Below are 27,693 nucleotides of genomic sequence, written 5' to 3'. Positions count from 1 at the left end.
ATCACTAAGCCCTGGAAATTCCAATATGAGTAAGAAAGTCCCTCCCCCAAACATATCACGGTGTCCCAAATATCAGAGATAGACACAGTCATGTCCTCATCCTGAAAGGAGCCCTCCATCAATCATCTGGGATGCCGCCAAGCCCAGTGTTGTTTGTAAAGTGTTTCTGGAACTCTAAGACGCGAGACGTGATGCAAATGGCCAAGGCCTCAGACCCAAACATGCAGAGACTTTGACAATAATACCAATAACATGTGAGTGCTCGCTGGGTGCCGGACCCCACCGTAAGCACTTTACGTGCACCTTCTCACTTCATCTTCCCTCCAACCCAAACAGACAGGTGCTGTTATTCCCATTTTACAGATAAGGACACAGGCTCAGAGGTCCAGTGACTCCTACGGTAAAGTGATGGAGCCAGGATACGGGAGAGAAGGGGGAAGGTCAGGATAGAGAAGTCACAGGAAACAAAGGTTAAAACGAGAAGACGCGGGAACGAGGATTAGCCGTCGGTCTCCTGCCATAAGGGAAGACAGCTCTGCAAAGGACTGAAAGGGCTGGAGGGGGAAGGGGCCAATATGGGTCCCCAGAAGGTCCACTGTGTCAGATCCTGAACGCAGGAAAACTGGTACTGGACCCTGTCATGGCACAGGAGCTCTGGAAGGCCCATAGAGTGCGCAATGCCTCTGAATGTGGAAACTGAGGCCAGATGGGAGAAATGGCTCCAAAATGTCAGACAGAAGAGAGCACAAGTCTCCCTACATCCAGACTACTGCTTCAGCTGCCTAGCAGCCACGCATCCTCCTGCTAACAGGACCCTAAGTTTCCTCTCTGAAACCCCCAGCCGGACCCCGTGTCTCACCGAGGCTCCTGCTGCGGCTGCCATCGCACAGATCCCACAGACTGTGCAGGGGGGGGGGGGGGGGCTTAAACAACAAACGTTTCTTTCTTATAGTTCTGGGAGCTGCAAGTCCACGACCAAGGCAGCAGCAGATCTCGCGTCTGGTGACAACCTGCTTCCCGGCCTGCAGTGCCACCGTCTCATGGTGTCCTCACAAGGGGAAGGGGCCTGAACTCTTCTGTGTCTCTTCTTCTAAGGGTGCTATCTTCTTCAGGAGGGCTCCCTGCTCCTGACCCAATGACACCCCCGAAGGGCTCATCCCCAAATACCATCCCACCGGGGATGAGGGCTTTAAGGTCTGAATTTTACGGGGACCAAAGCACACGGTTCATAATAACCCCCATCTCCAGACTAAGCAAGGGTGAAGGTTACACGCCAGACCACACAACCATCCAGCATGAATCAGAGGCTTTTCCGCCTTTAGAGCCGGCGGCCGCGGGGCTTCCCCAGCCATCACCGGCAGGAAGAAAGCTGGTCTGCATCCTCCGAAAGGAGCAGGAATCAGAGGGGAGGGAAACTAGGTCCAAGGGATGTGGTTTCAGCCTGTATGTCCCGCTGTGCTTGGCCTTTCATCAGTCACGGCTCCTTTTTTGTTTTTGTTTTGTTTTGTTTTTCACCTCTGCCCTAACGGCAGGGATACCTCCCGGCTGCTGAGCGGCCCAGAGGAGGGCCCCGCGCACCGCCTCCACCGGCGCCCGGCGCCCGGCCGGCGCTCACATCGGAGCCGCTACTAGGTTGGCTACACCTGCAGCCGGCTTTTCGGTCACTGGCCACAGCAGAGTCTGAACAAAGCAGTGGCCTGTTACCGCTACCAAACCACGGACTCACAAAATCGCGTGTTTGGCGGACTTCTCCTGAGAAGGTCTGCGTGCTCAAGGGGACGTTTCACCGTTTCACCTAGACACCGGTCTCCACGCCCCAGGCCAGGCGGGCACGCGGCACTCCGGCCGCCTCGGGTCACCACAGTGCCGCCCCCCGCCCCAGGGCCCCTCCTGACCGCCCCCTCCTCGCCTGACGTCCTGAGAACGCGCGGCTGGCGGGCAGGTCCTGGGGAAGGCGGGCCGGAGTCTGAGGTACCACCGGCCGGGTCCTAAAGAGCGACGGGCCGGGTCCTGGGGGGCTGCAGGCAGGTCCTCAGGGGCGGCGGGCCGGAGCCTGAGGTACGACGGGCTGGGTCCTAAAGAGCGAGGGACCGGGTCCTGGGGAGCGCCGGGGGTCTCGGGGAGCGGCGGTGTGTGGGGGTGGGTCCTGGGGGCGACTGAGGTCTGCGGGTCTGCGCGGTTCGCTCCCAGGAGCGCGCAGAAACCTCGTCGCACCCCACAGCCGCCTCACCTACTCCACCGCGACCCCGGAAGTGGGTGGGCGCGCGACCCCCAGGCGGGCCTGTGATGCGGTGCGCCGCAGCCAATCGCGTGCGCCCGGCCTTGCGTCACGGCGAGGCCGGCCAATGGGCGCGGGCCTGACTGCCGCTTCCTGCCCGCCCGCTCTCCCGGCAGCGGGGGGAGGGCCGGCCCGCTAGCCCGGCAGCGGAGGAGTGATCGCCGCCACCCCGCCCGCCGGGCGCCAGCCCAGGTGAGTGCGGCGGCGGGTCGGGCCGGTGGGATGGGCACTCCGGCCTCTCCGGACAGGTTGAGGCGGCGGAGGGCAGCGGCGCCTCCTCCCCCGCGGCTGCGTTTGCCCCTGACACCCGAAGGGTGGGAGAGGTTGTGCAGGTGCGCCTTCCTGCACTCCGTGTCGGGCGCCGTCGCCGTCCCCCGGAACACCCGCTGACGCTTCCACCCCAGTCTCTGCGCTGGAGTGATTCCTGGAGCCTGCGGGTTTAGGGGGTCGAGCTGCAAAGAGACCGTCTGTCCCTCCTGTAGGCAGCGGTAGGAGCAAATCAGCTTGTCGTGGGATTAGCAAGGGCAGATGGTGAGGGCCGGGCGCTCCGACTGTGCTACTGGTGGCTGGACAGGGGGCCCACCTGTCGCCTAAGTGCATACAGCCGAATGAAACCAAGGCTGACCTGCCCGCGATCATCGCGGGGGGCGGGGGGTGGTGGTGGTAGTGGTGGTGGAATGGGGTGGGGTTCATCCCGAAACTGCAGGCTCAGGGCATCTCCTGGCCAGTGCGACCGGTGGACCCTGCTTCAGGAAGGACTCAACTACCGTGCGTGTCCTGCTATTTTCTCCCGCGTCTTTGGACCCTGTTGTCGCTTTCCAACAGCCCCTGCAAGTGGCTGGCAGTAAGCAACCTCAGTAGCCAGACTCCCTGTGTTTGTACAGAGGGTGGGAGTGACAGGATGTAATAGAATACCCAACAGGAAACCTTTCAGGAAGGAGTCCTAAGGCAGAGTCAGGGACATAGATGCTTCAAGAGCTCTCTTGGTCCCTTGTGTCCCTCCTTCTACCATACCCTCGCCCTACCCCCCCCCCCCACCCCCACCTTCCCTTGGGGACCTTTTGGCCTCCGAAGGGATCTATTAATAAACCTGTTCAGAAAGGCAGGTGGCTCTGAGGGCGGTGAGCAGGTCTTCTTAGTGGAATGACTGAAGGTCCAATTGGAATTCATTGTGCAAAAGTTCTTGGTGAATCTGAAGTTGCTTTCTTGGATAGTGTTCTCTCTACCCCTACAAAACAAAGGAGTCTCAGGATCCCAGAATCAAGAGACTTAATGCTCAAACCTACTTTTCCTTTCAAGAGTCCTCTGACCCAGTGACCCAGTGTCCCTGGATTGGTTACATGGTTACCTCACAGCCAGGAAGTGGTATATGAGGAGTTGGGGTAGCATCCTGGCAAGAGCAGAAAGGGGGTGAGGCTGGCCAAGGATATTCACCACTGTCATCTTTGGCCGGGAAATGATGGTGCCTGGGTGTCCACTCTGAAGGGAGTCTACAAACATAACTCCCATTCCTGTCCTTTCTCTGCAGCAGAGTCTTTTGTTAGCTGCCCGGAAGGTTCAATTATGTCTGTGTGGAAATTACTGCTTAGTCATTTCTCTGAAGGGAAGTGTATCAAATACAAGTCAAAGTCACTATTCATTGAGCTCAACCCACAGGTAGCCTGACTTCACTGGTTTCTTATAATGTGGACTGTCAGCTGAGAGATAGCTTTGAAGAGTGGCTATATATTAAACTGACATCATAAGAACCAAATTCCCTTCACCTCCAAAATTCTTACTTTTCCCCCCAACAATTTATGATGAGGATATTCAGACACACAGCCAAGTTTAACGCATTATACAGTAAGCACCCCTCCACCCACCATATTTTCTACTCCTGGTCTTTTACTAGTTTTATCACCAACCTTGCCACCTATTATGACCTTACTTTAAACCTTAAGTACTCGTGCTTGCTTTGGCAGCACATATACTAAAATTGGAACGATACAGAGAAGATTAGCATGGCCCCTGCGCAAGGATGACACGCAAATTCGTGAAGCGTTCCATATTTTTTAAAAAATAAAAAAATAAAAAAAAATAAACCTTAAGTACTCGATGGCATTCGGCTTACCTGAAGCAGTATTTCCATCCTAGCCTAGGAAGATGGCAATCTAGTGGGTGTAGGTGGCCATGATAACACGTAAACTTTGGTTGAACAGCCACTATGTGCAGATCGCTGTTAAGTGCTAAGGAAATGAAGAGACTAAAGGCTCAGGTTGAAGAGAAAGGGCTTTGATTTTGTCTGTTTTCTACGAGATAGGAGATAAATCATAGTTTGTGATCGCAAATGCCAAGTAGTAAAACAATGCCAATAATGCCCATTGAGTTCTGGCTGAGTACTGAGCATGATCTATTACAGGCTCTACACCTGTATGATTTCACGTAAATCTCACAACAACTTTGTAAGTAGGTCGGTGTTCCCTTCCGCCTTTTACAAGATTAAGAAACTGAGGCATGGAGAGGTTAGTCGACTCTGGGTGGTGCCAGAAAGTGATGGAGCCAGGACCCAGATTCCAACAGTCGGGGTCCAGGGTGTGGCTCTGGGCACTTTTAGTCACAGTGTAGATGCCAGAGGCAGGTAGTGGACCCTCGGGCTGGGCCAGGCAGGGGTCAAGAGGGGGTGCCTTGCAGCTCTTCCACCTGGACACAGATACCAGTTTTCAAATGGCTCCAGAAGGCTGGTGTCATGACTGCCCATACGTTTGGCTGAGCCTTGGTGCCAGGGCAGAAAGGTCGGGATTCTGGGATGTTTCATAAAGCTTGGCTCCTGTTCCCTCTTTTTTATTTTTTTATTTTTTTAATATTTATTTATTTTTGAGAGAGAGCTGGGGAGGGGCAGAGAGAGAAAGAGGGAGGCCCAGAATCCGAAGCAGGCTCCAGGCTCCAAGCTGTCAGCACACAACCCGACGCGGGGCTTGAACTCTCAAACCGCAGGATCATGATCTGAGCCGAAGTAGGATGCTTAACCGACTGAGCCACCCGCGCGCCCCTCTTGTTCCTTCTGCTTCCCTTCTTCCTCATCCCTTGGTTTCTTCCTTCTCAGCCTGCACTTTCTTCTTGGTGTTCGTAAGACACACTTTGTTCCAAAAGAGCCTATTTGCCTGTAGCAGATGGCTCTTGTTCTCAGACGCTTTGCATCTGTGTCATTGAGTTGTGCTGTCTGAAGCGCCCACAGCCTCTGGTGTGCTGGCAGGAGCGGAACAGCCCGGCCTAGCAGCCTCCCGTGAGGGTGGGATGCTGTCTCCTAGCAGCTCTTGCCTCCTTCCTGGCCTTGGGGTGATGTCAGGCCGAGCTTCCCGCTGCCACTCCCCAGGCCTGCTGTCATCCCAGACCTCGTGGCCCTGCCCTGGTCGGAGGCTTTCCCTACCGGAAGCCAGGCTCCGGAGTCAGGCCCCAGGGAGCACCAGCACGGTCTGCCCTGGAGGTGTGGGGGTGGCCACAGAGCTTACCAGTCACCTTGCCCACCGCCTACTGAGCAGAAAGAGGACGGAAAAAGGCGGCAGGAGTGGAGGATGGCAGATGGAGAGGGCTCGGCCAGGAGAGGGTGGTCACACAGGGGGTCGTAGACAGGACCCTCACATCCCCACCACACAGCCGTAGGCCTCCCGCAGGACTGTGGCTGTGGGGATGCTTTCACCACCCCCATATAGGATTGTCACTGTGGGACCCACATAAACAAGGGGACCTGCCCACTGTGGGGCAGAGGCTTCCTGGGGAGGCAGCCATGGGCGTAAGACTGAACTAAATCTGTAACTTTTCACTTATTCTTTTTTATTATTATTATTAAATGTTTATTTATTTTTGAGAGAAAGAGAGCACAAGCGGGGAGGGGCAGAGAGAGAGGGAGACACAGAATCCGAAGCAGGCTCCAGGCTCTGAGCTGTCAGCACAGAGCCCGATGCGGGGCTCGAACCCACGAGCCGTGAGATTATGACCTGAGCCGAAGTCCGACGCTTAACCGACTGGGCAACCCAGGCGCCCCTTCACTTATTCTTTTAGAGACAAGAAAGGTGTGGAGGAAATATGATCAAATGATAATACTCGTTAAATTTGGGGAGATAGATAACTTGAATGTTACGTTTTTTTTCCTCTGTATATTTTTTGTATGTTTGAAAATAATCCCCATAATTAGAGGGAAAAGAAAGAACAAAGAACAAATATGGGCCCTGGGGGCACCTGGTGGCTCAGTCGGTTAAAGCTTCAGGCTCTTGATTTCAGCTCAGGTCATGCTCTCACAGTTCGTGAGTTCGAGCCCTGTGTTGGGCTCTGTGCTGACAGCACGGAGCCTGCTCAAGATTCTCTCTCTCCCTCTTTCTCTCTCTAAATAAATAAACATTAAAAAAAAAAAAAAGAAGGGCCCTAGACTGGAAGCCGGGACTGGCCGCCCACACTGACCTTGGCCTCCTGCCACCAGTTCTCCCTCGGTTACCGCTGCCATGCCCAACTCGGCGCTGTGGGCGGTGGATCTCTTCGGGAAGGTGCACACACTCTCCACGGCTGGGCAGTACTGGGAGCCCTGCAAGGACAGCCAGCTGGAGTTCAAGCGCGTCAGCGCGGCCACGCAGTGCTGCTGGGGCATCGCCTGTGACAACCAGGTCTACGTGTACGTGTGCGCCAGCGACGTCCCCATCCGCCGCCGGGAGGAGGCCTATGAGAACCAGGTGGAGTCGCGTGGGTTTGGGCGGCTCAGTTGGTTGGTCTGCCGGGAGGGAGATCGCCCTGCCCCACGCTCGTGGCCAAGCCCCACATTCGTTTCCTTCATTCTGCTTAACATCTGAGTTGTCCAGCATCCAGGGCCTTTGGGGCCAGACCCCCTGTTGTGTCCTTATCAAGGCAGGCTGGCCAGGTCTGCACAAGGTGGGCTCCAGGTAGTTTCCTGGAGCCTGGGACAGGGCCATGACCCCTACCGGCTGCCCCTCGGGGCCCTGTGTCCCACGGCAGGTTGTTTGCCCTTTGGGGAGCTGCTGACGTGCTGGCGCTTGGTGATGAGCCGTGGGAGGCTCTGATCCCTGAGTTCCAGGCAGACCCCCTGCTCACTTCCCATCCTGGAGATCTCTGCAGGGGGGCCCTACTGGCAGGGTCCTGCTCGTCACGGAGAGGTCCCCGCCACCCCAGGCCGGCAGCAGGCCTAAGGCCTTGTGTTTGCTTCCCGGCCCTCAGCGCTGGAACCCCGTGGGCGGCTTCTGTGAGAAGCTCCTGCCCAGCGACCGCTGGCAGTGGAGTGACGTGAGTGGGCTCCAGCACCGGCCGCTGGACGGGGTGGCGCTGCCCTCGCCGCACTGGGTGTGGGAGTCGGACTGGTACGTGGACGAGAATTTTGGAGGGGAACCCACCGAGAAAGGGGTAGGTGAATTCCATTCCTGCCGCGGCTCCCCTGTGGGGAAGGACCCCCTGCCCCCCGGTGCTGTCCCCGGTGCCCCAGCGTCCACCCTCAGCTGGTGCCCTGCATGTTCCTCCTCGGGATACGAGGGGCTGGGCACTCGGGGCCCTACCACTGTCCCCTTCCCTCTCTTCTACCCCGCTCCCCCCAGCCCCATCCCCAGCTGTTTCCTTCCTTCTCCAGGAGCCTGACAGAGCCACCCCCTGCTTGGTATTTCAGGGGTGGACGTACGCCATCGACTTCCCCGCCACCTATACGAGAGACAAGAAGTGGAATTCTTGTGTGCGGCGGCGCAGGTGGATCCGGTACAGGAGATACGAGTCCCGGGACGCCTGGGCCAAGGTCGATGCCTGAGTGTGGCCGGGGCAGGGGGCAGGGTTGTACAGCAGTTCCACGGTTGGGAGGGTCCCATGGGACCCTCATCCCCGCCCACCCCTCCTCTGGGCAGGGCGTACCATGCCACCCTGGGACCTGGCCTTTGACTCACCTCCTGTCCCAAGAACACTGTGGTGCTGAGTGCGCTCTTGGCTGGGAGTTGGCCACAGAGGAAGCCGGACTAGACTGTGGCCCGGGACAGCACAGAACTTGACCTGACCCTGGTCTCCAGGCTCTCCTGCCCTAGACTGAGGCACAGTCTGTGCCCTTCTTCCTCCCCCAACCCCCACAGGAGCCACTCTGGCTCTTGGGTTGTTCCCGTGACCCCGGAAATCTCCCAGTTCAGGGATGTGAGGCCTGGATTGGGGTCCTATGTGGCCTTGAATGAGAGGAGGGCCTTGGGCCCTTGCCAGACCTTTCTGGAGGGATCCTGCTTTGAGGTGGGGCCGCTAGCCCAGCCTGCCAGCCCCTTGTGCTGGGAGCAGCCGCCCAGAGAACAGGGTAACGGCTCACACCCAGGGCCAGGTTCTGCGATCAGCCCCCTTTTAGGTGGGGGTACAGGGTCACGGCAGTCAGGTCACTGCAAAGCACAGAGCCGAGACCTTGCTTGTACATCTGCCTTCCACACTGGAGCAGCAGTGGGCCCTCGGGGGTAGCAGCCCCAGGCCTAGTGGCTGACAGAGGGAGGCCTGGGCAGAGGGGACCCAGGGCCGGGAGCTCGCTGTCCTGATGCTGGCTTGCTGGCTTCTCTGTGGAGTCAGGCAGTTGTGGGCGGGCTGAGCTGGAGAACAGAGGGCAGCGTGCTGGGGGAAGGTAGCAGGGAGTGTTGGAGGGGGGCCGAGCACTCGGGTGTCCACCAGGAGGGGAACACTGCCATCTCCTGGCCCGGGTGCCCACGGGTCGTGACCGCCTCTGCCACATGCCTGCTCGTTTCAGATCCCTTCGAAGGATGACCCCGAGCAACTGCCCGACCCCTTCAATGACCTCTCTGTGGGGGGGTGGGAAATCACAGACGAGCCTGTGGGCCGCCTGTCCGTATGGGCCGTGTCTCTGCAGGGAAAGGTAAGGCCCGTGTCCCCCTGTGTCCTAGGATGGGAGGTGGCTGGGGGAGGCCAGCCACCGGAAGGAGCAGGCAGGAGACAAACTGGCCTTCCGGGCCAAAGGTGGAAGCTAGGGGCGGGGGCTGCCCCTGAGCCCTTCTCCGCTCCTCGCCGCCTGTCCCTACAGCTGGGACCGCCCTGAGCAGGCGAGGAGCCATGTTAGTAGGGTCCCCACAGTAACCCCTCCTGTGAATCCTGTGGTTCTGTGGACCCACTTGGTCCTCCTCCTCCTCCTCCTCCTCCTCCAAGCTTCTGACCTCCCACCCCGTGCCTGGCCCTGGCCTATCCCTTCTCTGCGCCCCCAGAGCATTGATCAGTGCCCACCCTGAGCTCAGATGTCCTCAATGTTGTCTCCTCAGATTCTGAGTTCCCTGCCAACTCCCTTTGGGTGGTTCCCGCACAGCAGTCTCCAATAGTATCGTGAATGGGGGAGGTGAATATGTGGAGAGGTGAATGGACAGGTGGATAAATGGGTGTGTGGAGAGTAGATGGCTGTATGGATGGCTGAGTGGGTAGGTGGATGGATGATGGGTAGGTGCATGCGTGGGTGGGTGGATAGATGGGTGAGTAGGTAAACGGGTAGGTGGGGAGGTCAGAGGCTGGGTGGCTGGATGTTTAGAGAGAAGAGGAGATTCTTCGCTCAGGAAGTTTATGAACCAAGGAGTAAGGCCAGCTCCCGCTGGCAGTAGTGACATAGGTGGTCCTTCATGCAGGTGACTCAGCACTTTAGCTGTGGTTTTAGAGCAGACTTTGTCCAGTCCGTACCCTTTACCACAAGTTCACCACGATTTTCTGGTTGGCCTTGGAATAATCACAGTAGGTTTTTATCAGGCTTACTTACCTCTGGACTCTTGTTTGGCCTGGGCATAGCTCAACCCACAGTTGTTTGTTTTCTGAGCCGTGCTGAAAGGTGGTAGAGAGCTGGCTGGGACAGAGCCCCCGTTGAGGGTCCATGAGCACCTGGATGCAGAGAGAGGGGAGAACAGGGGCGTGAGAGCAGCGCTTGTGGTCGCTCTGTGCTGGCGGTCAGCCACAGCCCTGCTGCACTCCTGAGGGCCATAAAGGTCTGACTAGGACCCTGGGCTCCAGGAGGAGCTAGAGAGACTGAGGGGCCCCCAAACCAGCAGATAGCAGAATGGAGGCTGCCGAGGGGTGGGCTGTGAGGGAGAGGTGTAAGGGTTGGGAGGCCGTGGTCCCCAGTATGGAGACAGCCTGGGAGGGGTCCCCACCCCCCTGGACCACTTGGCAACGTGAAGCCCCTTCAGATGAAGTGAGCCAAACAGTTTGGACAATATGAACAGGTGGCTCAGTCTTAAATATTTTGTTACACTCGTCTCCAGGTTAAAGGAAAAAAGAAGTGGATATTTTACACATTCCTATGAAAGGGATTTAGGGGTTTTCCCAGTTTACCACCAGGGACCCCCCCCCCTTCCCCTAGATTCAGTGTACTGAGAGTGCATCGCCACTAGGGGGCACAAGACCCCTGGGGCTGGATGGGGCCAGAGGTCTCCCTGGGACCCTAGGTGAATGGGGAAGGGGTTCTTGAAAGCAGATGTTCCAAAGCCAGGATGGCTGAAACCCCGGGTGGCATTTTTTTTTAGCAGCGGTTGGGGGCCATCTAATCTGGCATGAGGATTCCGATGGCAGTGGGGCCAGGGAGAGCGAGTCTGGACAGTCAGGGCCCCCTGGCTCCCAGAGACTCCACGCCTGGCCTGCGCACCTACTCGTGCAAGCATAGTCAGGCTTGGGCTGTTAGCCTGACCCGGAGCCCTGGCCGGGCCCCGCCTGACCCTGCCGTGGGTTTCTCCGCCACCCAGGTGTGGTACAGAGAGGATGTCAGCCACCCCAACCCTGAAGGCTCATCGTGGTCCCTCATGGACACCCCAGGGGAGGCGGTACAGATCAGCTGTGGGCCCCACGACCTCCTGTGGGTCACGCTCTGGGAGGGGCAGGCCTTGGTCCGGGAAGGAATCAACAGGAACAATCCCAAAGGTGGGCAGCCCTACGCCCCATACAGGGAGAGGCAGGGGGACGCCCACTCTTCTCCCCAGCGCTCTTGCTGATGAGGGCCGCCTGCTCTTTCTTCTGGGGCCGGGTAGGAAGTTCCTGGTCCATAGTGGAGCCTCCCACATCTGAAAATGGGATCATGCACGTCTCCGTGGGAGTCAGCGTGGTCTGGGCCATCACCAAGGACCGGAAAGTAAGACAGGGTTGCTGGGGGCTGGGGCCGAGGGCTCTGTCTAATTTCTTTATTTTCTTTCTTCCTTTATTTTTAAAGGCATCACTGGCCCATATGGGAATCGAATCGAGGGCTCACCTAATGTTGAGGGCTGTGTGGTGACTCTCGCTAGTGTGGTCTAAACCCTTTAGAACAAATCCAGCCAAGCAGCATGCTTTTTCGGGGGTTGAAGGCCGTGGTGAGCTCCACGATACACCCATGCCCCCGTACCGGCTGCAGAACAACTGTGTTTATCCTTCAGTACGCTGTAGCGTTTCACACAGTCCAGTGCCAATTTTCTGGAACCCTCTGCCATTTGAATCCGTTTGATCCCATCCAGTGCTCGTCTTTACGTCATCAGAGACAAGTCCAGTGAAATGAGATTTCAGGTTGCTTCCGTGGCGTTTCCGACCCCACCTCCCAGGCATCGGTAGCATTGTCCAAGGGGGCAGAACCCCCACATGTCTGAGTCTGTGTCCATGCAGAAGGTCCCTGAGCCTTGGGCCATCCCCCAGCCTGAGAAAGTACAGATCACCCAAAGCATCCACTTCCCAGAGACCGCAACTTACTAAGCCCCTCTGAGAACGATGAATTCAATGAGCAGGAAATTTTATTTATATCCGCGATTTGCTCAGTCTTCAGACAATTATTTGTGCAGACTTTCTTTGGGTCAAGGAGATGTTTTAGACATCCTAGAATTTTTTATAAAAGCGATTTTAGGGTTTCTCATTTAACCGGTCACCTCCCCCCATCCCACCTCAGGAATTTTGTGGTTCATTACATAGGGGCAAACTTGACCAAACAAAATGGTATTTTCCAAGAGTCGGGCATGAGGATTACACCACGGTCCGTGGGGGTGAGATGTCTCTAGTCAGGCTCACGGGTCGGTGTCTGCATTCGAGATGTGGTGCGTGCCACCCCCCACCAGACACCGCCCAGGAGAAGTCCCACCCCCCAGCTCTGTGCACAGTGAAACAGCGGGCACCTGCTGCTCCTGCCTGGTGCCAAAGGGTGCTGAGCTGGTAGAGAGAAGGTTCTTGAAAGATTCAGGCAGCCTTGTCTCCCGGAGGGGCAATGCCTTCTGCCAGAGAATAGAAAGGAAGCCGCTAGGACAGGTGTGGCTGGGGGCAGGTGACCCTCAGCCCTGTGGGACAGTGCCACGCTCAGAAGGAGGTGCAGTGGGAGGTATGGGGAAGAGGGACGCAGATGACATCTCTCTCAGTGATGTGCTGTGCTCATTTGTGGCCATGAGCCAGAGACCAGAGGACCAAATTACTCATTGGTCCTTCCAGAACCTTTAAAAATTAATCTCGTTCAGCGGCCCTCCAAGGGGGTGTGTTTGGTTCTGACCTTCCCAGGTGTGGTTCCGAAGAGGCATCAACTCGCACAACCCCTGTGGCACCAGCTGGATCGAGATGGTCGGAGAAATGACGATGGTGAACGTGGGGCTGAATGACCAGGTGTGCGTGTGACGCTGAGCTGTGGGTCCCAACGGCCAGGGTCAGCAGTTCATACACAGCAGGGGTCTGTCTCAGAGCAGAGGCTCCTGATGCTTCCTGCCGCCCCTTCCAGCCAGGCCTGCTCGTGATGCCTGCACGGGTGGGGGGAGGGGTGCCAGCACCTCCTTAGGCTTCCCGCCTGCAGGGGCACCCCGGGGGGGGCTAGCTCTGCCCAGGGTCCCAGAGCCCCTGCTCATCCCAGGTCCCTCCGCAGAGCAGTCGTGGGGAGCACATCCTGGAGACTTGAGGGGTTTTGCCGAGAAGTATTGGGGCAAAATCCACTCAGTAAGTGAAGAGTAAAAGTGATCTTCCCAAGTTGATGGGTGCAGCATCTCCTAAACGTCCCCGCAGAGTGTGTTTCCTGGTAGAGAAGGAGGCTTGGCTGCTTTTCAGACTCCCTGTGTCCCAACGCACCACCCTAGAAGCTCTGCCCAGGGCAGGGGTGCTGGCCTCCCCTGGGCCCCCTCGCCGTCCTCCCCCCGACCCCAGTCAGCTGGGCACACAGCGGCCAGGGGCCAGATGGGCTCCAGCTAGTGCACGCGGGGGCTGAGGACGGAGGCCAGCCTGGAGACACCGCAGCCCTCCCAGCAAGGCCACTGGGACCACCCTGGGCGGGTGCAGCCCCGTAGACACTCCCGTAGGCACCCCTGCAGGCCAGGGCCCAAAACGGGCTGCTCCCCGGGCCCCCCAGCCGCTCGGCACGCCCTCCTTCGCGCCCGCAGGTGGAGAGCAGGAGGATGCCTGCCCAGCTTCCTTTCTCATTGAAAAGGAGGTCAGAGTCAAGGAGGTTGTTTTGCATCTTTAATTTTTTTTCAGTTTCTTTATTTATTTTGAGAGAGACAGCCCGAGCGGGGGAGGGGCAGAGAGAGAATTGCAAGCAGGTTCCACACTGTCCACACGGAGCCCGACGCGGGACTCGAATTCACGAAACCATGAGATCGTGATGTGAGCGGAAGTCAGGAGTCAGACCCTTGACCCGCTGAGTCAGCCGGGCGCCCCTATTTTGCATCTTTAAAAAGACCCAGACCCTTCTCTAGGCGCACTTGGGGAACAGCTGTCCTCCCACCAGGGGCTACTCAGAAGCCGGGGGCCCGGGTGGACGCTGTGTGCCGACACAGCACCCAGTGGCATCAGCACCTCACCTGGACTCTGTCGCCCCAAAGCCCAGGGTCTGCCTGAGGTTGGGGAGCCAGGACAGGGTCCCTGCTTCTCCTGAGCTTGGTGCCGTGCCCTCCCCGGTCCTCTCTGGCCTCTGCTCCCTGTGTCTGACTTGTGCACACACCCCACATCCACCCCATCGTCCTCCGGGCCCTAACACTCATGTGCACATGCGCACCCGACCGCGCGTGAGGCCCGGGGGCTCCTGCCTGCATTTGCAGACGTGTCCTCCAGCCTTAGGGTGCTGTCCCCTACTCCTTGCCCTCCCCTCACACCCCAGAAAGGGTCTGTGCTGGCTTCCCACCCAGCAGTGCCTCTCTCTGCCAGGTGTGGGGCATTGGCTGTGAGGACCGGGCCATATACTTCCGTCAGGGTGTCACCCAGAGCGAGCTCAGTGGGAAAACATGGAAGGCCATCGTCGCCAGCCGAGAGTGTGACCGGTCACACTCTGGTAGCTCATCAAGTCTCCTCAGGTGATCCCAAGGGCAGCAGGGCATGGAGAGGTCGGGTCGGGAAGGGCCGTCGGTGGGCTCTCAAACTTGGGCGGGCACCAGAAATGCCTGGAGGGCTTGTTCCCACCCAGATGGCCAGGCCCCAGCCCCCGGGCTTCTGTTTCAGTAGATTTTGCGTTAGACGCGAGGTCCCAGGCTTGCCGCTGCTACAGTTTGGAGGGCCACGGGGGTAGAGAGGGGATGAGTCCCAGCTCTGGCCTCTGGCGTTCAGTGCCGGCAGATGACTTAGCAGCTCAGCTGGGGACGCCTTGGCTCCGTAACACGATTGCCCGCAGTGCTTACCTGCCTGGTCCTATGGCACGGGAACCCTTGGTACAGTGCTCCACAGCTGGCCACATTCCTGTCTGCAGCGTGGGTCCTGCCCAGACCCTGCTCCACACCCCTTTGCTCCCCCAGCATGGCCGTCCTCACTCCGCTGAGAGACCGGCCGGGCTGCGCCTTCCTCATTTACCTGAGGGTTTAGGCTCTCAGCTGGCAGCTCTTAAATATTGGAATCAGCTGAGAAGCTTTCAAAACTACAGACGCCCAACCTAGGGTCTGGCAATGGCTTCTTTAATGTGACCAGAAACCACAGAACCCAAAGGAAAAAAAAAAAAATAGATCAACCAGAATTTCATCAAAATGAAAACCCTTTGTGCATCAAAGGATACTACCAGGAAAGGGAAGAGACCATCCACAGAGTGGGAGGAAATATTTGCAAATCATACATTTGACAAGAACCTAGCAGCTAGAATATATAAAGAACTCTTAGAACTAACAACAAGACAACTCAGTTTAAAAAGGGCAAGGGACTCGAATAGATGTTTCTCCAAAGCACACAGAAAAAGATGCCCGACGTCATTTGTCACCAGGGAAATGCAAATCAGAACCCAAAGTGAGATGCCCCTTCCCACCCACCAGGAGGGCTACAGTCAAAAAAGAAAAGGGTAACAGGTGTTGACAAGATGTGGAGAGAATGGTGTGGCTGCTTTGGAAAATAGTCTGGCAGTTGCTCAAGAAGTTAAAGCTAGAATTCCCTTGTGGCCCAGCACTCGCCCTCCTCGACATACACCCAGAAGAACTGGAAACGGTTCAAACAAAAATTCGGATGTGAATGTTTATAGAAGCATTATTCGCGACAGCAGAAAGGTGAAAACAACTCCAAGGTCCATCCACGAATAAAGGAATAAGATGTGGCCTATCCCTACAGCAGGATATTTTTCAGCAGTAAAAGGGATGCGGTACTGATTTGTGCCGTGACGCGGGTGAGCGGTGACATCATCGTACTAAGCGAGAGAGGCCAGTCGCAAAAGATCGCGTGTTGTATGATACCGTTTCTACCTAAACCTGGAGGTTTGGGCAGGGAAAGAGGAGTATGGAGTGCGGCTCCTTAATGGGTACAGGCTTTCCGTGTGGGGGTGACGACAGAGTTCTGGCACTAGGTAGTCGTGGTCGCACGACATTGCGCGTGTATTGCATGCCGCATTGTTTGAGACGGTCAGTATTCCGTCACAGGTCCTTTGCCACAGTGAGAAAATAATAGGACTGCCAATGATATGATCGACCTGGGATGTGACCTGGCTGCTCCAGTTCCGTGGGAGGTAGCTGTTCGTGTGTGGCGCGTGGCGGCGTGGCTGTGGCTCGCCCGGGGTCACGGCGGACGAGCCAGGCCTGCCCACGGCAGCGCGTGTTCCTCCCTCGAAGGGGTCACGGGTCTGCCCGTTTTGTTCCCAGTGCCGGCTGCTTCTTCGGCGACGAGGTGAGGGGCAGTGGTGAGTCCTGTGCACCGAGCGACACGGACGCCTCCTCAGAAGCCGAGAGACCAGGTCCAGACCGGCCTGGCCCTGCAGAGTCTGGAGACAGTCCCGGGAAGCCCAGGGACAGCTTGGCCCCGGGCTCAGGCACCGGCAGGACCACAGAGCCCGGCGAGGAGGAGGTCGCTGGCCCTGCCATTCAGACCCCGGGGCTTGAGCCTTGCCCTGGCCCGGCCTCCACCCTGGCCGAACTGCCCTGGACCAATATTGACCTGAAGGAGCCCAGGAGAGCACCCAGCCGCTCGGCTGCTGGCTTTCCAGAGACCACTGGCCTCTCCTCGCTGGGGCTCCTCCCGCTGGGCTTGGAGGAGCCATACGGGGCCGATGACCACCCCCTCTGGGCCTGGGTGTCAGGAGGAGACTGCGCCGTGGAGGCCCACACCGTGCTCAAGTGGTTCACCGTCCAGTCGGGTGAGCACAGGTGTCCGGGGGCCGAGCGCCCCAGAGGGTGCTCCGTGCTGGGGGAGCCGACCCGATGTCCTGCCTGGACGCCCCCTCTGGTCCAGCCGGCCTGTCAGCAGCTTTCGGAGACCAGCGGGGCAGGGCGCCCCTTCCCCTCTCCCTGCCCTGGCAGTGATGGCCTTTTACAGGCGGGGCTCGGTCCCACAACCCTGGGATCATGACCTGAGCCGAAATCAAGGGTGGGACGCCCAAGCGACCGAGCCCCCCCACACGCCCTTGTGGGGCATTTTACAGAGCTCATAGCTCTCCAGCCAGAAAAGGCTGGTTAAAAACAAAAACAGAAGCCCTGGCTCTGAGGCTCCGCTGGCCTGCAGGCCTGTCCCCCTCGATGCAGACGCTGTCCCTGTCCATCACGCCGGCCCAGACCGCCGCCTGGCGGAAGCAGATCTTCCAGCAGCTCACGGAAAGGACCAAGCGGGAGCTGGAGAACTTCCGGCACTACGAGCAGGCGGTGGAGCAGGTGAGCAGGTGGGCAGTCGACAAGCTTTGTCTGTGACACTGGGTCAGGCGCAGCACCTTCCCGAGCCTCGGCTTCCCCGTCTAGAGCGTGGGGTAACAGTGCCCGCTGCCACCGCCCCGCCTCCGCCACGGGCTGTTTGAGAACGAGGAGGTTGTGTATAGACGACCCTGGCTTGTGGGCTCGGCACCTGTCGGGTGTACGAGAGCACCATCTCCATCACTGCGGGAGGTCGGGGAGCTGGGTGCACGCGGGGCCCGCTTGTGACTCTGTCCCATGCGCTGGGGGCCCGTGCCACAGTCGGTGTGGGTGAAGACGGGGGCCCTGCAGTGGTGGTGTGACTGGAAGCCTCACAAGTGGGTGGACGTCCGCGTGGCCCTGGAGCAGTTCACGGGGCTCGACGGGGCTCGGGACAGCATCCTTTTCATCTACTATGTGGTCCACGAGGAGAAGAAGGTGCGTGGGGGGTCCCGTGAGAAGGGCACACCGGGGACCGGGACCCAGGCCCCCCAGGTGCTCGGCGGGGGGGGGAGGGGGGCGTGTCCAGCCCGTGGTGACAGCAGCCCCTGCGGTGGGGGGCAGGTGTGGAGTGTGGAGGCCCCCCCTGCTGCAGCCTCACTGAGCCGCCGGCAGCCCCTGGCATTTCAGAGGAGAAATCAGCCTCAGAGGTGGAGCCGCTCAGCCCTCCGAGGACTGGGGTTTGAACCCAGTCAGCCAGGGTCGAGGGTGGTCCTGTGGACATGGAGAATGTAACTAATGTGGTTGCTCGTGAACTAGGCCTCTGTGCAGAACTTGCTTGGTCCCAGAGCCCACCGCTAAAACCCCACAGGCCCCGGGGGCCTCTGGGACCGGCTCTGTGGAATCAGGGGTGACCCGTGACCCAGACCACCCCGGTCCGTCCGCCGCGGCAGGGGCTCCGCCCGAAGGTCCGCTGTGCCCCCAGCCCCACGGGGCCACCGTGCCCTGGTGACAGCCCCGCCCTCCACCCTCTGTGAACAGTACATCCACGTGTTCCTCAATGAGGTGACCGTGCTGGTCCCCGTGCTCAACGAGACCAAGCACTCCTTCGCCCTTTACACCCCCGAGAGGACCCGGCAGAGGTGGCCTGTGCGTCTGGCCGCCGCCACCGAGCAGGACATGAACGACTGGGTGAGTGGTCACACGGACCAGGCTCAGCGGGCAGCGGTCTCCGGGAAGCCTGGCCTCGGCCTGCCGGCCGCCCCCCTCCCGACAGTGACCCACCGTCTCCCCACACCAGCTTGCCCTGCTTAACCTGTCCTGCTGTGAGAGCCGGAGGGTCCACGGCCGCCCCTCCCCACAGGCCATCTGGTCCATCACCTGCAAGGGGGACATCTTCGTGAGCGAGCCCAGCCCGAACCTGGAGGCCCCCGAGCACGTGCTGCCCTGCGACCAGATGTGAGTCAGTCAGTCGCGCCCTGGCCTCGCCTCCCGCCTCCCACCGCCCACCGCCCACCGGGGCGGGAACCGCAGTCTGGCTCCCAGGTCTCGAGTCTTCCTGGGGCTGTTCGAGGACCCCGAGGGGGACTGGAAACTTGGCAGGGCTCAGGCAGGTGTTGGAGGCCGGGAACGAGGTGGCTCTGTAGGTGGCATTCAAAACCAGGAGACGGAACCAGGTCGTCCACGGGGGGGCGTTGGTGGCACCGTTCTGGGGCACCCGGAATTTGAGGTGGGGAAGCAGGGGGTACCTAGCTCCCCGCACTGACCTAGGGCCCCCTCTAGGTGGCCCTGAGCCCAAGGTAGGTGAGGCCAGGAGGCCCCGCTCGGGAGGGGAGAGGGGACGAGTCTGTCCACCCTTGGTCCTCCGTTCTTGGAGGCCCTGTGTGTTACACCCAGAGGAACAAGTCACACTGCCTCCAGTGACAGTAGCAGGACCTGGGCCCACAGGAGGGTGACCCAGGTAGCAGCCTGTACTTTGCCCACCCGGGAGGCTGCACTGTCACCTCAGTGTGCTGGCCCGTGTCGTGGCTCATCCTGATGAGATGACCCTGCTTTCTGCCATGAGATGTCCGTCCCAGGCCCCCAGGGGGCATGTCCCGTGAGGGCTGCTGGCTTGGTCCCCGCCCTGCTGACTCTGGGGCTGAGTTAGCTCTGATCACTACCGAATGGAAACCAGGCAGGTGCCATCATCCCTCAGGAAGTCCACCACTTGGGGATTGAAGATGAATAAAAAATGGGATATTCGAGGCAGGCGACCGAGCAAACAGGGCTGCAGGGGGAGGAGGCTGCCAAGGCCACCGGGACACGCTTCTCCCTGCCCTCTCCCCTCGCTCCCAGGTTCTGGCGTCAGATGGGAGGTCACCTGCGGGTGGTGGAAGCCAACGGCCAGGGTGTGGTGTGGGGCATCGGCTACGACCACACGGCCTGGGTCTACACGGGCGGCGGCGGCTGCTTCCAAGGTGAGGGCGGCCAGCTCCCCGGGCCTTCCCGGCCCGTCCCCTCCCCGCCCATCTGGCTTCCCCACCCCACACCGGAGCCACTGTCCCGGTGTTGACTCTCTGCTGGCAGCTGGCTGACGGGTGACCTTCACCACGGCCACCAGCTTCCACAAAGGATGGTCCCGTGGCCAACCCATGAGGTGTGAGAGCTGAAGACCAGACCTTGCCTCGGTCCTGCACCCACAGCTGAGCCGGGGTCCTTGAAGGTTCTAGAAAGGCAGCTACCTTCACCCCTCATTTCACAGACGAGGCCTCAGGGTACATTGGGGGCAGCCCTGGGGCCTGGGTCTCAGAATTCTAGCCCCTGAATGGGTGGGTCGTGCCTTAGGGCATGAGAGCTTGCTGAACCCCTATTGCCCGCCCCCACCCCAGTTCTGGGAAGCAAGGGCCTTGTGTCTGGTTCTGGGAGATGAGGCGGGAAGCAAACCCTCAGGTGGAAAATTCCATGCCACAGCCCACATGCCCTGCAGTGAGGGGTGGCCAGTCCCGTAGAAGCAGCTGTGGTCCACTGAGACCACAGGAGTTTCACATTCCCAGGCTTAACAGCACCCTGATTTGTGAAGCAGAAATTAACGTTTGTCCCCATTTTTACAAATGAGGAAATTGGGGTTCACAGACGTTATGTGAGTCTTAGTATTAGTAAAGAAGGAGCTGGTGGGGCCCCCCACCTGCCTGGTGCCTGGTTAAGTGGGAAGACAGGGAGAAAAGGGGGGGACCAAGACCAGAGCTAGAAGATGGCATGGGCGGGAGGTTGAGTGCGCCTCACATTGTTCTCCTGGAGGGTGTACAGCCCAGAATAATCATGGGGAGAGAAACCCAGGCCAGCCCCTGGGACATCCGCTCCGCAGCCCGGTGAGCCCCTCTCTGCTGGCCCTCCCCGCCCTTCCTCTGCCCCTTTCAGTGCTTCTGACAGAAGCCTGAGTCCCCATCCGTCAGCCTCCTCTCCCCCCAGGCCTGGCCAGCAGCACCAGCAACATCTACACACAGTCAGACGTGAAATGCGTCTACATCTACGAGAACCAGCGCTGGAACCCCGTCACCGGCTACTCCAGCAGGTAAGCCTCAGCCACAGTCTCGGCGGGAACGTATAGACGGTGATGGCCCCACCGATCGATACCCAAGGGTGACCCAGCTCAACATCTACCCTCCACTCAGCCTCGGACAGGTAGATCGTGCGTGACCTCACGGTGTTGTACAAGCGGCTCGAGGGATTTCCTTGTGTGTAAATACTTGGGAGTTTCTCTGTCCACCCCAGCAAACCCGGGGCGTGAGCTTTTTCTAAGGCAGTTGATACCCGTGGCCCAAATACGTCCTGGAAACCTCCGCATGGGCTGTAGGTAGCGTCCCCCCTTCCTCCTCGGTCCTTAGGAAGCGGGACGGGGCGGCACCATGCGCACTGAGGGCCACGGCTCCCGCCCCCTGAGCCTCACGGCCAGGTGCCTGACACCACCGTGTGCCCTTGTCACTCTGTCCGGGTCGGCTCAGCTGCCGTCACCAAGCACGACACGCTGGGCAGTTTAAACAGTGGACGTTGACTCCCCCCCAGTTCTGGAGGCTGGCGGGGGCGGTCTGGAATCAAGGTGTGGGCAGGGCCACTTAATCCCGGGGGCCTCAAGGGAAGATCTGCTCCCAGCCTCCCAGCCTGGAGCCACGGGCATCCCTTGGTTTGTGGTAATGTCCCTGCTGTGTTCACATCGCCTTCCCAATTCGGGAAGTTTGAACTCAGTAAGGACACTGTCATGTTGGTTTAGGGCCCATCCTAGTGACCTCATGCCAACTTGATCACCTCTCGCTCACAGGTACTGGGGCTGTGACATCTCTTGGGGGAAGACGTGGGCTCCCAGACCACAGTGCACCGCAGCCCTTGGGCAGATCCTGCCCTGGGGCAGCCCTGTTTTTGCCCCTTACCCCTTCCGACGCAGATGTCCCAGGAGCTCCCATCTTGTCTGCCACCAGCTGGTGCTGGCCGTTCTCTCCTCTTCATGTGACCCCACCACGCCTGTTGTCCACACAGGGGTCTGCCCACCGACCGGTACATGTGGAGCGACGCCTCGGGGCTGCAGGAACGCACCAAGGCCAGCACGAAGCCCCCGTCCCTGCAGTGGAGCTGGGTGAGCTCCGGGCCGGGGCCGGGGCCGGGGCCAGGGCCGGGGGCCGCCTGTGCTGACCCGCCTCTCCCCGCAGGTTTCTGACTGGGCTGTGGACTTCAGCGTTCCTGGGGGCACTGACCAGGAGGGCTGGCAGTATGCCAGTGACTTCCCTGCGTAAGCGTCTCTCTGCCACGCAGCACCCCTGCCCTGCTGTCCTGGCTTACTCCGGCCCCCCACAAGCCCCAGGGTGTGGCCGAGGAGCAGACCCCTGGATGCCCCCCTCAGCTGCCAGCAGGGTTTGGGGCCGGTCACTTGGTTCAGCAGATAGACTCAGGGAGGGCCGTCCTGGCTCCCTAAGCCCCCAGCTCGTCTGTTCCGGGAGGGCCAGCCAGGGACCCGGTGATGGGTGGGGGCGGCAGGAGGAAGGTATCGGGTGAAGGGGCAGCTTGAACAAAGGGTGGAGTGAGGCCAGTGCGGTCCTGAGAGGCAAAGGGAGATGTGGATGACAAGTCTGCAAAGTGGGGGCGTGGGGGGGGGCCTGGTGGCCGGTGGGTACGTGGCACTGGTGGGCGGCAGGCCCTTTGCGGTGCACAAGTCACATCCAAGTGGAAGGCGGAGCGGTGGGAGCCCAAGCCAGGGCTTCTGAGCGGGACCAGGCTCGGGGCCGACCAGGCAGGCATCAGGGGCAGGCGAACGCGCAGGCATCCCCTCCAGCCACATCTGAGCCTCCCGGACTGACCCTCCTCTTGGCCTCAGCTCGTCTGTTCCCCAGAAGGGCTCTGGTGGGCCCAGTGGTGAGGAGGACTCAGAGCCCCCTGGTCCGGCAGCTGCCACATCCTGGCCCGTGGACCTTGACCCCAGGGAGACCTGAACCCCGGAGACCCCAGCCGAGCTGGAGGCGTCTGACGGATCAGCCTCGTGTCCTGTGATACCTGCTGCCTGCTGAGCTCACGCCGTGGCTCACAGGCTCCGCCCTTTAACAGGCGGAAAAAGAACGTGTGTGTGCGCGGTATTGTCACTTTCTGGAAACTTGCACAACGTGGTCTTGATTTGGGCTTCTTCCTCTTCCAGCTCGTACCACGGATACAAAACCATGAAGGATTTTGTGAGGAGAAGGTGCTGGGCTAGGTAAAGTGGTAACTGGGAGGCGTGGCCTCGTCCCTGCCTCCAGGTCCTCCCCTCACCAGTCCCCTTGGAAGAAAAGCCTCCGCCAGGGAGAGAGAGGGTGGGAGGGAAACAGAATCAAAGTAAATGTCAGCCCAGGAAATGCCCTTGGGCTCCCAACTGCTCTCTGGTTTCTGAAGAGTTTGTTTTCAAGAACAAACAAGAGAAATGTCACTGGCAGATTCTGCTCCCAGCAGGACAGGCAGGTCTGGGATGGGAGGCCTGGCTGGGGGCAGGGCAGGGTGGGGCGGGGCCTCTCCAGGCCCCTCATTCCTGCCCAGCGGAAAGGGGTGCCCATGTGGGGGGCCCTGGGGGTGGTCGCGGCCCTCCCCTCAGGGGCCCGAGAGGCCGGGTGGGCAGAAGGGGAGCTTCCTGCAGCATCAGACCCGGGGCTCTGACGTCTCCCACTGCAGAAAGTGCAAGCTGGTGACCAGTGGGCCTTGGCTGGAGGTGGCCCCTCTTGCCCTTGCGGATGTGTCCATCATCCCGGAGAGCCCAGGCGCCAACAGAAGTGGGCACAGCATCGCCCTCTGGGCCATCAGTGACAAGGGGGATGTGCTGTGTCGTCTGGGTGTGTCTGAGCTCAACCCCGCGGTGAGCACCCTGCCTCACCTGCCAGCCCTTGGGCCCTTCTGGGGGTTCTGGCGGATTCTTCGCAAAATAGAACTCTGGACCAAAGTCCGGCTGGGCTCAGGCCTCCAGGGGCCTGCCCAGGACAGTCCCGGGGACCGGCGGCCCCAGGATGTGGCCCTAGGGGTCACTAGGTTCCCTGGGCAGTGGGAGCTGAGGCTGAGGTTGGCCTGAGGAGCTGCCAGTTCACCTGGGACCTTGGGCAGGGGGAGGGGCAGAGGTTAGGCCCGGGCAGCCCTCAGTGTCCCCTCTGGCTCCCATCTCCAGGGCTCCTCCTGGCTGCACGTGGGCACTGACCAGCCTTTCACTTCTGTCTCCATCGGGGCCTGCCACCAGGTGTGGGCCGTGGCCAGGGATGGCTCCGCCTTCTACCGGGGCTCCGTGTCCCCTGCCCAGCCGGCCGGTGAGTGCTGTCCCCCTAGAATGATCCCCACCGGTTGTGCGTGGGGACGAGAGGCGGCCAGGGTTTGGTCGGGGTGAGGCCGCACGTGCTTGCGATTCTGGGGGAAGGAAGATGGGTCCCCTAACGTTCAGTTCAACTGACTGCTGCCTGGGGACCAGGCACGGGGGCCAAGCCAGGACTGTGACCAGAGGCCATGCCCCCTCCTCCCAGGACAGATGGGGACTCTCGCCCAGGGGGTGGGACAGTCCCTCACAGCTGCCCTTCACCAGCCTCAGCCCCCTTCCCCGGCCATTGCTGGTTGTGGGCCCTTTACGCACCCTGCCCTTCAGGATAGCCCTGCATCCCCCTGCACAGGGAACTACTCAGGGGACCCTCTGGGAGCGCAGGCCAGGCTGGCTTGCTCTTGGCTGGCTGTCTAGACAGTGTCTGGCATGGAGGAGGCTGGCCCTGAGGCAGTCCTACAGAGGGGTGGCGGCCTGCACGTTGCTGCCGTCCACACGAGGACAGGGGGCATGTGTGGTGGTTGTGCGTGGTGGCCCCGGGATGGGCTGGCCACCACATGCCAGGCTGGGCTCCTTGGTGTCCCTACTCTGAGATGGGCCCCTTGGACCCCACGGTCTGGAAGCCGCCACAGGCTCCGAGGGCCCTGGGTGGAGTGGGATGCTGGGGGCTCGCTCTATTGGCCCTCAGCTCACGCCAGGCCCATCACACGTGTGTGACCTGGCTGGCCTGGGGATGGAGGCCAGCCACACCTGCCTTGACCCTGTGAGCCGCAGGGGGTGGGGTCACACGGTCTACGAGCTCGTGGGCAGGATCAGAGTCTCTCAGCTACATCCTGAGTCCGACCTCGCACTCGCTGCAGGTGACTGCTGGTACCACATCCCGTCCCCCCCCAAGCAGAGACTGAAGCAGGTGTCCGTGGGGCAGACGTCAGTGTATGCCTTGGATGAAAACGGCAAGTTGTTTCTGATCCTCAGTGACCACCAGGGGAGATTAGGGGTTCCCTGAGCTACCGCAGTGGGATGAGACCCTCACCAGCCCCGGGTCCCTGACATAAGACCTGGCTAAGCCACCACGAGGGGCCATCAGCCTGAGATCAGCCTCCGAATGAGTCCGTCTCGCGAGCCATGCAGGCTGGTCAGGGCTGCCCGGGCCTTAGCAGAGGGCGCGGGGCCGAGGCCAGGCAATGCCTCGTGGCTGCTGGGAGCGTCTCCTAGAGGGTACCACTCGGGCCTGCCACGCGGGAGTCCCACGGGCAGCTCGGGGCCGGCGGAGGTCACCTACCTGTGCCACCTCGGGCAGGGATCTTGCCAGTTCCTTTTTCTGCTCTGCGGCTGTTGTCGCAAAGCAAGGTGAAGAGAGGGCAGAGTCAGAACTGGAACCAGGGCTTTGTGCCCAGGCCCTGTTCTCTGTATTTGTTTAAAGAATTCCTTGTCCTCAGTTTCTCATGCGTAGAGACAGCGCGATGGTGCCAGCCCGGCACAGCAGGACGATCGTGCGGCTCAGGTGGAGGGCAGCGTGGAGAGGGCAGAGCCGGCTCCGGCCTGAGCTGCTTTCTCTCTGGGGACGCAGAAGCGCCCAGAAGTGTGGTCCGGTCCCCTCTGTCTCCGGCCCCGTTCCAACGTTCTGGGCCCTTCTCTCCCCAGGAAACCTGTGGTATCGCCAGGGGGTGACGCCCAGCTACCCGCAGGGCTCCAGCTGGGAGCATGTGTCCAACAACGTGCGCCAAGTGTCCGTGGGGCCCCTGGACCAGGTCTGGGTGCCTGGGGTGGGGGTGGCGAGGCCCAGGGCGGATTTGGGGTGCTCTGGGTCCTTGCTCTGCTCTCCCTGTTGCCATCCCCACAGTCCCACTGGAGCTGGGGGCCGGGCTTCAACGGGTCTGCGTTCCAGGTCTGGGTTATCGCCAACAAGGTCCAGGGGAGCCATAGCCTGAGCCGGGGGACCGTATGTCATCGCACAGGGGTGCAGCCTCGAGAGCCCAAGGGGCAAGGCTGGGACTACGGCATTGGGGTGAGCAAGGCTGGCCTGGGGCTGCGTGGTCACACTGTGTGCGCTGGAACCTGATGCCGGGGCTGGTGGGAGGCCCCAGACACAGCCCCTCCGGGGTCCTTGATCTCCTGGGCTCTCCCCTGGGCCCCCGGCAGCATGGGTGACGAGGCTCTCTCCTTCCAGGGGGGCTGGGATCACATCTCCGTCCGGGCCAATGCCACCAGAGCCCTCAGGGGCAGGTCCCAGGAGAGAGCTGCCGAATGCAGTGGGGAGCGGGGCCTCCCCGGCGCACCCTCGGGGGTGGCCGGCGTCCCGCAGGAGGCCCCCGGCCTGGTCCGCTGCTGAGGTTGTCTCCTCTCACCTGGAAGGAGGCTTCATGCAGGTGTGAAGGATCAAGGATGATAAGTGACCCTTCCCGTCTGAGCCACTCTTGGATGTGGATCCTTGAGGGAAGCTGGCCCGAGGTCACAGCCACCTCGGAGGCGCTGGCTGAACCAGCCCAGAAATGTGAAGCTTTATGGACGCTCCCTCGGTGTCCCTGTCTGCGAGGAGGGCCATGGAGTGGGGTGGGGGCCCCTTCATCCCTGCCTCTCAGGCCTGTCCCTCTCCCCTCTGCCTCCTGTCTTTCCAGAAAGGGAACCTAGAGCCTGGAGCCTTCCAGGGAAGCTGAACCCATGAGGCCCTGGGTGTCCCCAGACAGCACAGGGGCACTGCCCCTCGCCCCAAGAAAATGGCTTATGGGTCTTGCGGCTACTTTGCCCCATTCTGTCATCTTTTCTCAGAGCCGGACTCATGGTTTAAGTTCAAAAGTTCAGCAAGAGTTGACAGCTTGCGAGTGAAGGCTGGGGAGGGGCATCTTTTTCCTGGGTGGGCACGGGCGCCTTGGCATGCACGGGGGAAGCTGTCCACGTGCAGAGAACTGTGGGCATCTGCCCTCAGCCAGCCTTTCCCCCGCTGGCTTTGGGGGCGGCCCCCTTTGTGTCTGATCACACTGTGTGATCAGGGGCCGCAGGGACATGGGGTGTGCAGGCCGCAGCCCTGAACCCGCACCCCAGGGCAAGAGTCTTCCCGGCCAGGCCAGTAGGAAAGCTCCTTGAATAAAAACCAGCTTTTCTGCTGCTTTTTATTCAATTATGACCCCACTGGCGAAGCCTCAAGTTTGCCTCCTGCAACCGGACACTTGCCTGGAGGCCGTTAGAAGCCCAAGCCCACCTCTGCTGGTTTGGGAACAGAACCGACGCCAGCCTTCCCTGGGATTCCATCAGGAGGGGCCAGCTGTGCATCGGATCCCATTTGGCCACGCAGGGCGTTGTCACCCAAAGGCTGACTTGGAGGAGGTCTCGGCTGAGGTCCCCTCCCCCAGGGGCCCTGGAGGGAGCTGATGGTCTCTGCGTTGCGGTGAATTCTGCATGTGGGACCAGGAGGTGTGAGCGTGGGCTGGGGGACGTGGTCCTGTCTGTTTACACGTCACCATCTGGTTGCGGATGGGCCTGGTGGATTTCTTCTACAGCAGCAAGCAGCGATCTGCTGACCTGCCCTCCGCTGTCTGCAGCTGCTTTCACCTTGCCCTTGCCCCAGGGCGACTGCGTCCTGCTGAGTGCCCACTGTCTACCTGCTCGTCCCACCGAACCATCCTGATTCCTTGGATGCTCTTTATTCAATAAAAACTCACACCAGAGTGTAAACACAT

At 60.1% G+C, this 27,693-nt stretch overlaps 1 protein-coding gene and 1 non-coding gene across 4 annotated transcripts; both read left to right on the top strand.

Moving 5' to 3' along the window:
* The first annotated feature begins 2,386 nt into the window (after positions 1-2,386).
* Positions 2,387-27,692, top strand: TECPR1 (tectonin beta-propeller repeat containing 1). 3 transcript variants are annotated; one of them, XM_042971258.1, is made up of 25 exons: positions 2,387-2,470; positions 6,732-6,978; positions 7,478-7,660; positions 7,917-8,039; positions 9,009-9,134; positions 10,990-11,164; positions 11,272-11,372; positions 12,749-12,850; positions 14,375-14,520; positions 16,273-16,763; positions 17,129-17,274; positions 17,572-17,727; positions 18,271-18,420; positions 18,530-18,687; positions 19,567-19,688; positions 20,680-20,782; positions 21,742-21,838; positions 21,912-21,991; positions 22,889-22,945; positions 23,395-23,575; positions 23,879-24,014; positions 24,877-24,969; positions 25,661-25,767; positions 25,905-26,024; positions 26,187-27,692. In XM_042971258.1, the coding sequence occupies exons 2-25, from the start codon at positions 6,754-6,756 to the stop codon at positions 26,346-26,348; spliced, it is 3,540 nt and encodes a 1,179-aa protein (XP_042827192.1). In that variant the 5' UTR covers positions 2,387-2,470; positions 6,732-6,753; the 3' UTR covers positions 26,349-27,692. The 3 variants fall into 3 exon arrangements, with proteins under 3 accessions (XP_042827192.1, XP_042827194.1, XP_042827193.1); XM_042971259.1 differs by having other exon boundaries at positions 2,406-2,470; positions 6,670-6,978; XM_042971260.1 differs by lacking the exon at positions 9,009-9,134.
* LOC122234776 lies at positions 4,224-4,330 on the top strand. The gene has a single exon (XR_006212730.1). It is a non-coding gene; the product is annotated as a U6 spliceosomal RNA (small nuclear RNA).
* Position 27,693: the final 1 nt, after the last annotated feature.

This window comes from Panthera tigris, chromosome E3 (assembly GCF_018350195.1).
Source record: "Panthera tigris isolate Pti1 chromosome E3, P.tigris_Pti1_mat1.1, whole genome shotgun sequence".
In the NCBI taxonomy this organism is placed as follows: Eukaryota; Metazoa; Chordata; class Mammalia; order Carnivora; family Felidae; genus Panthera; species Panthera tigris.
Note: the sequence above shows the minus strand (reverse complement) of the source record. Positions and strands in the feature narration are given on the sequence as shown.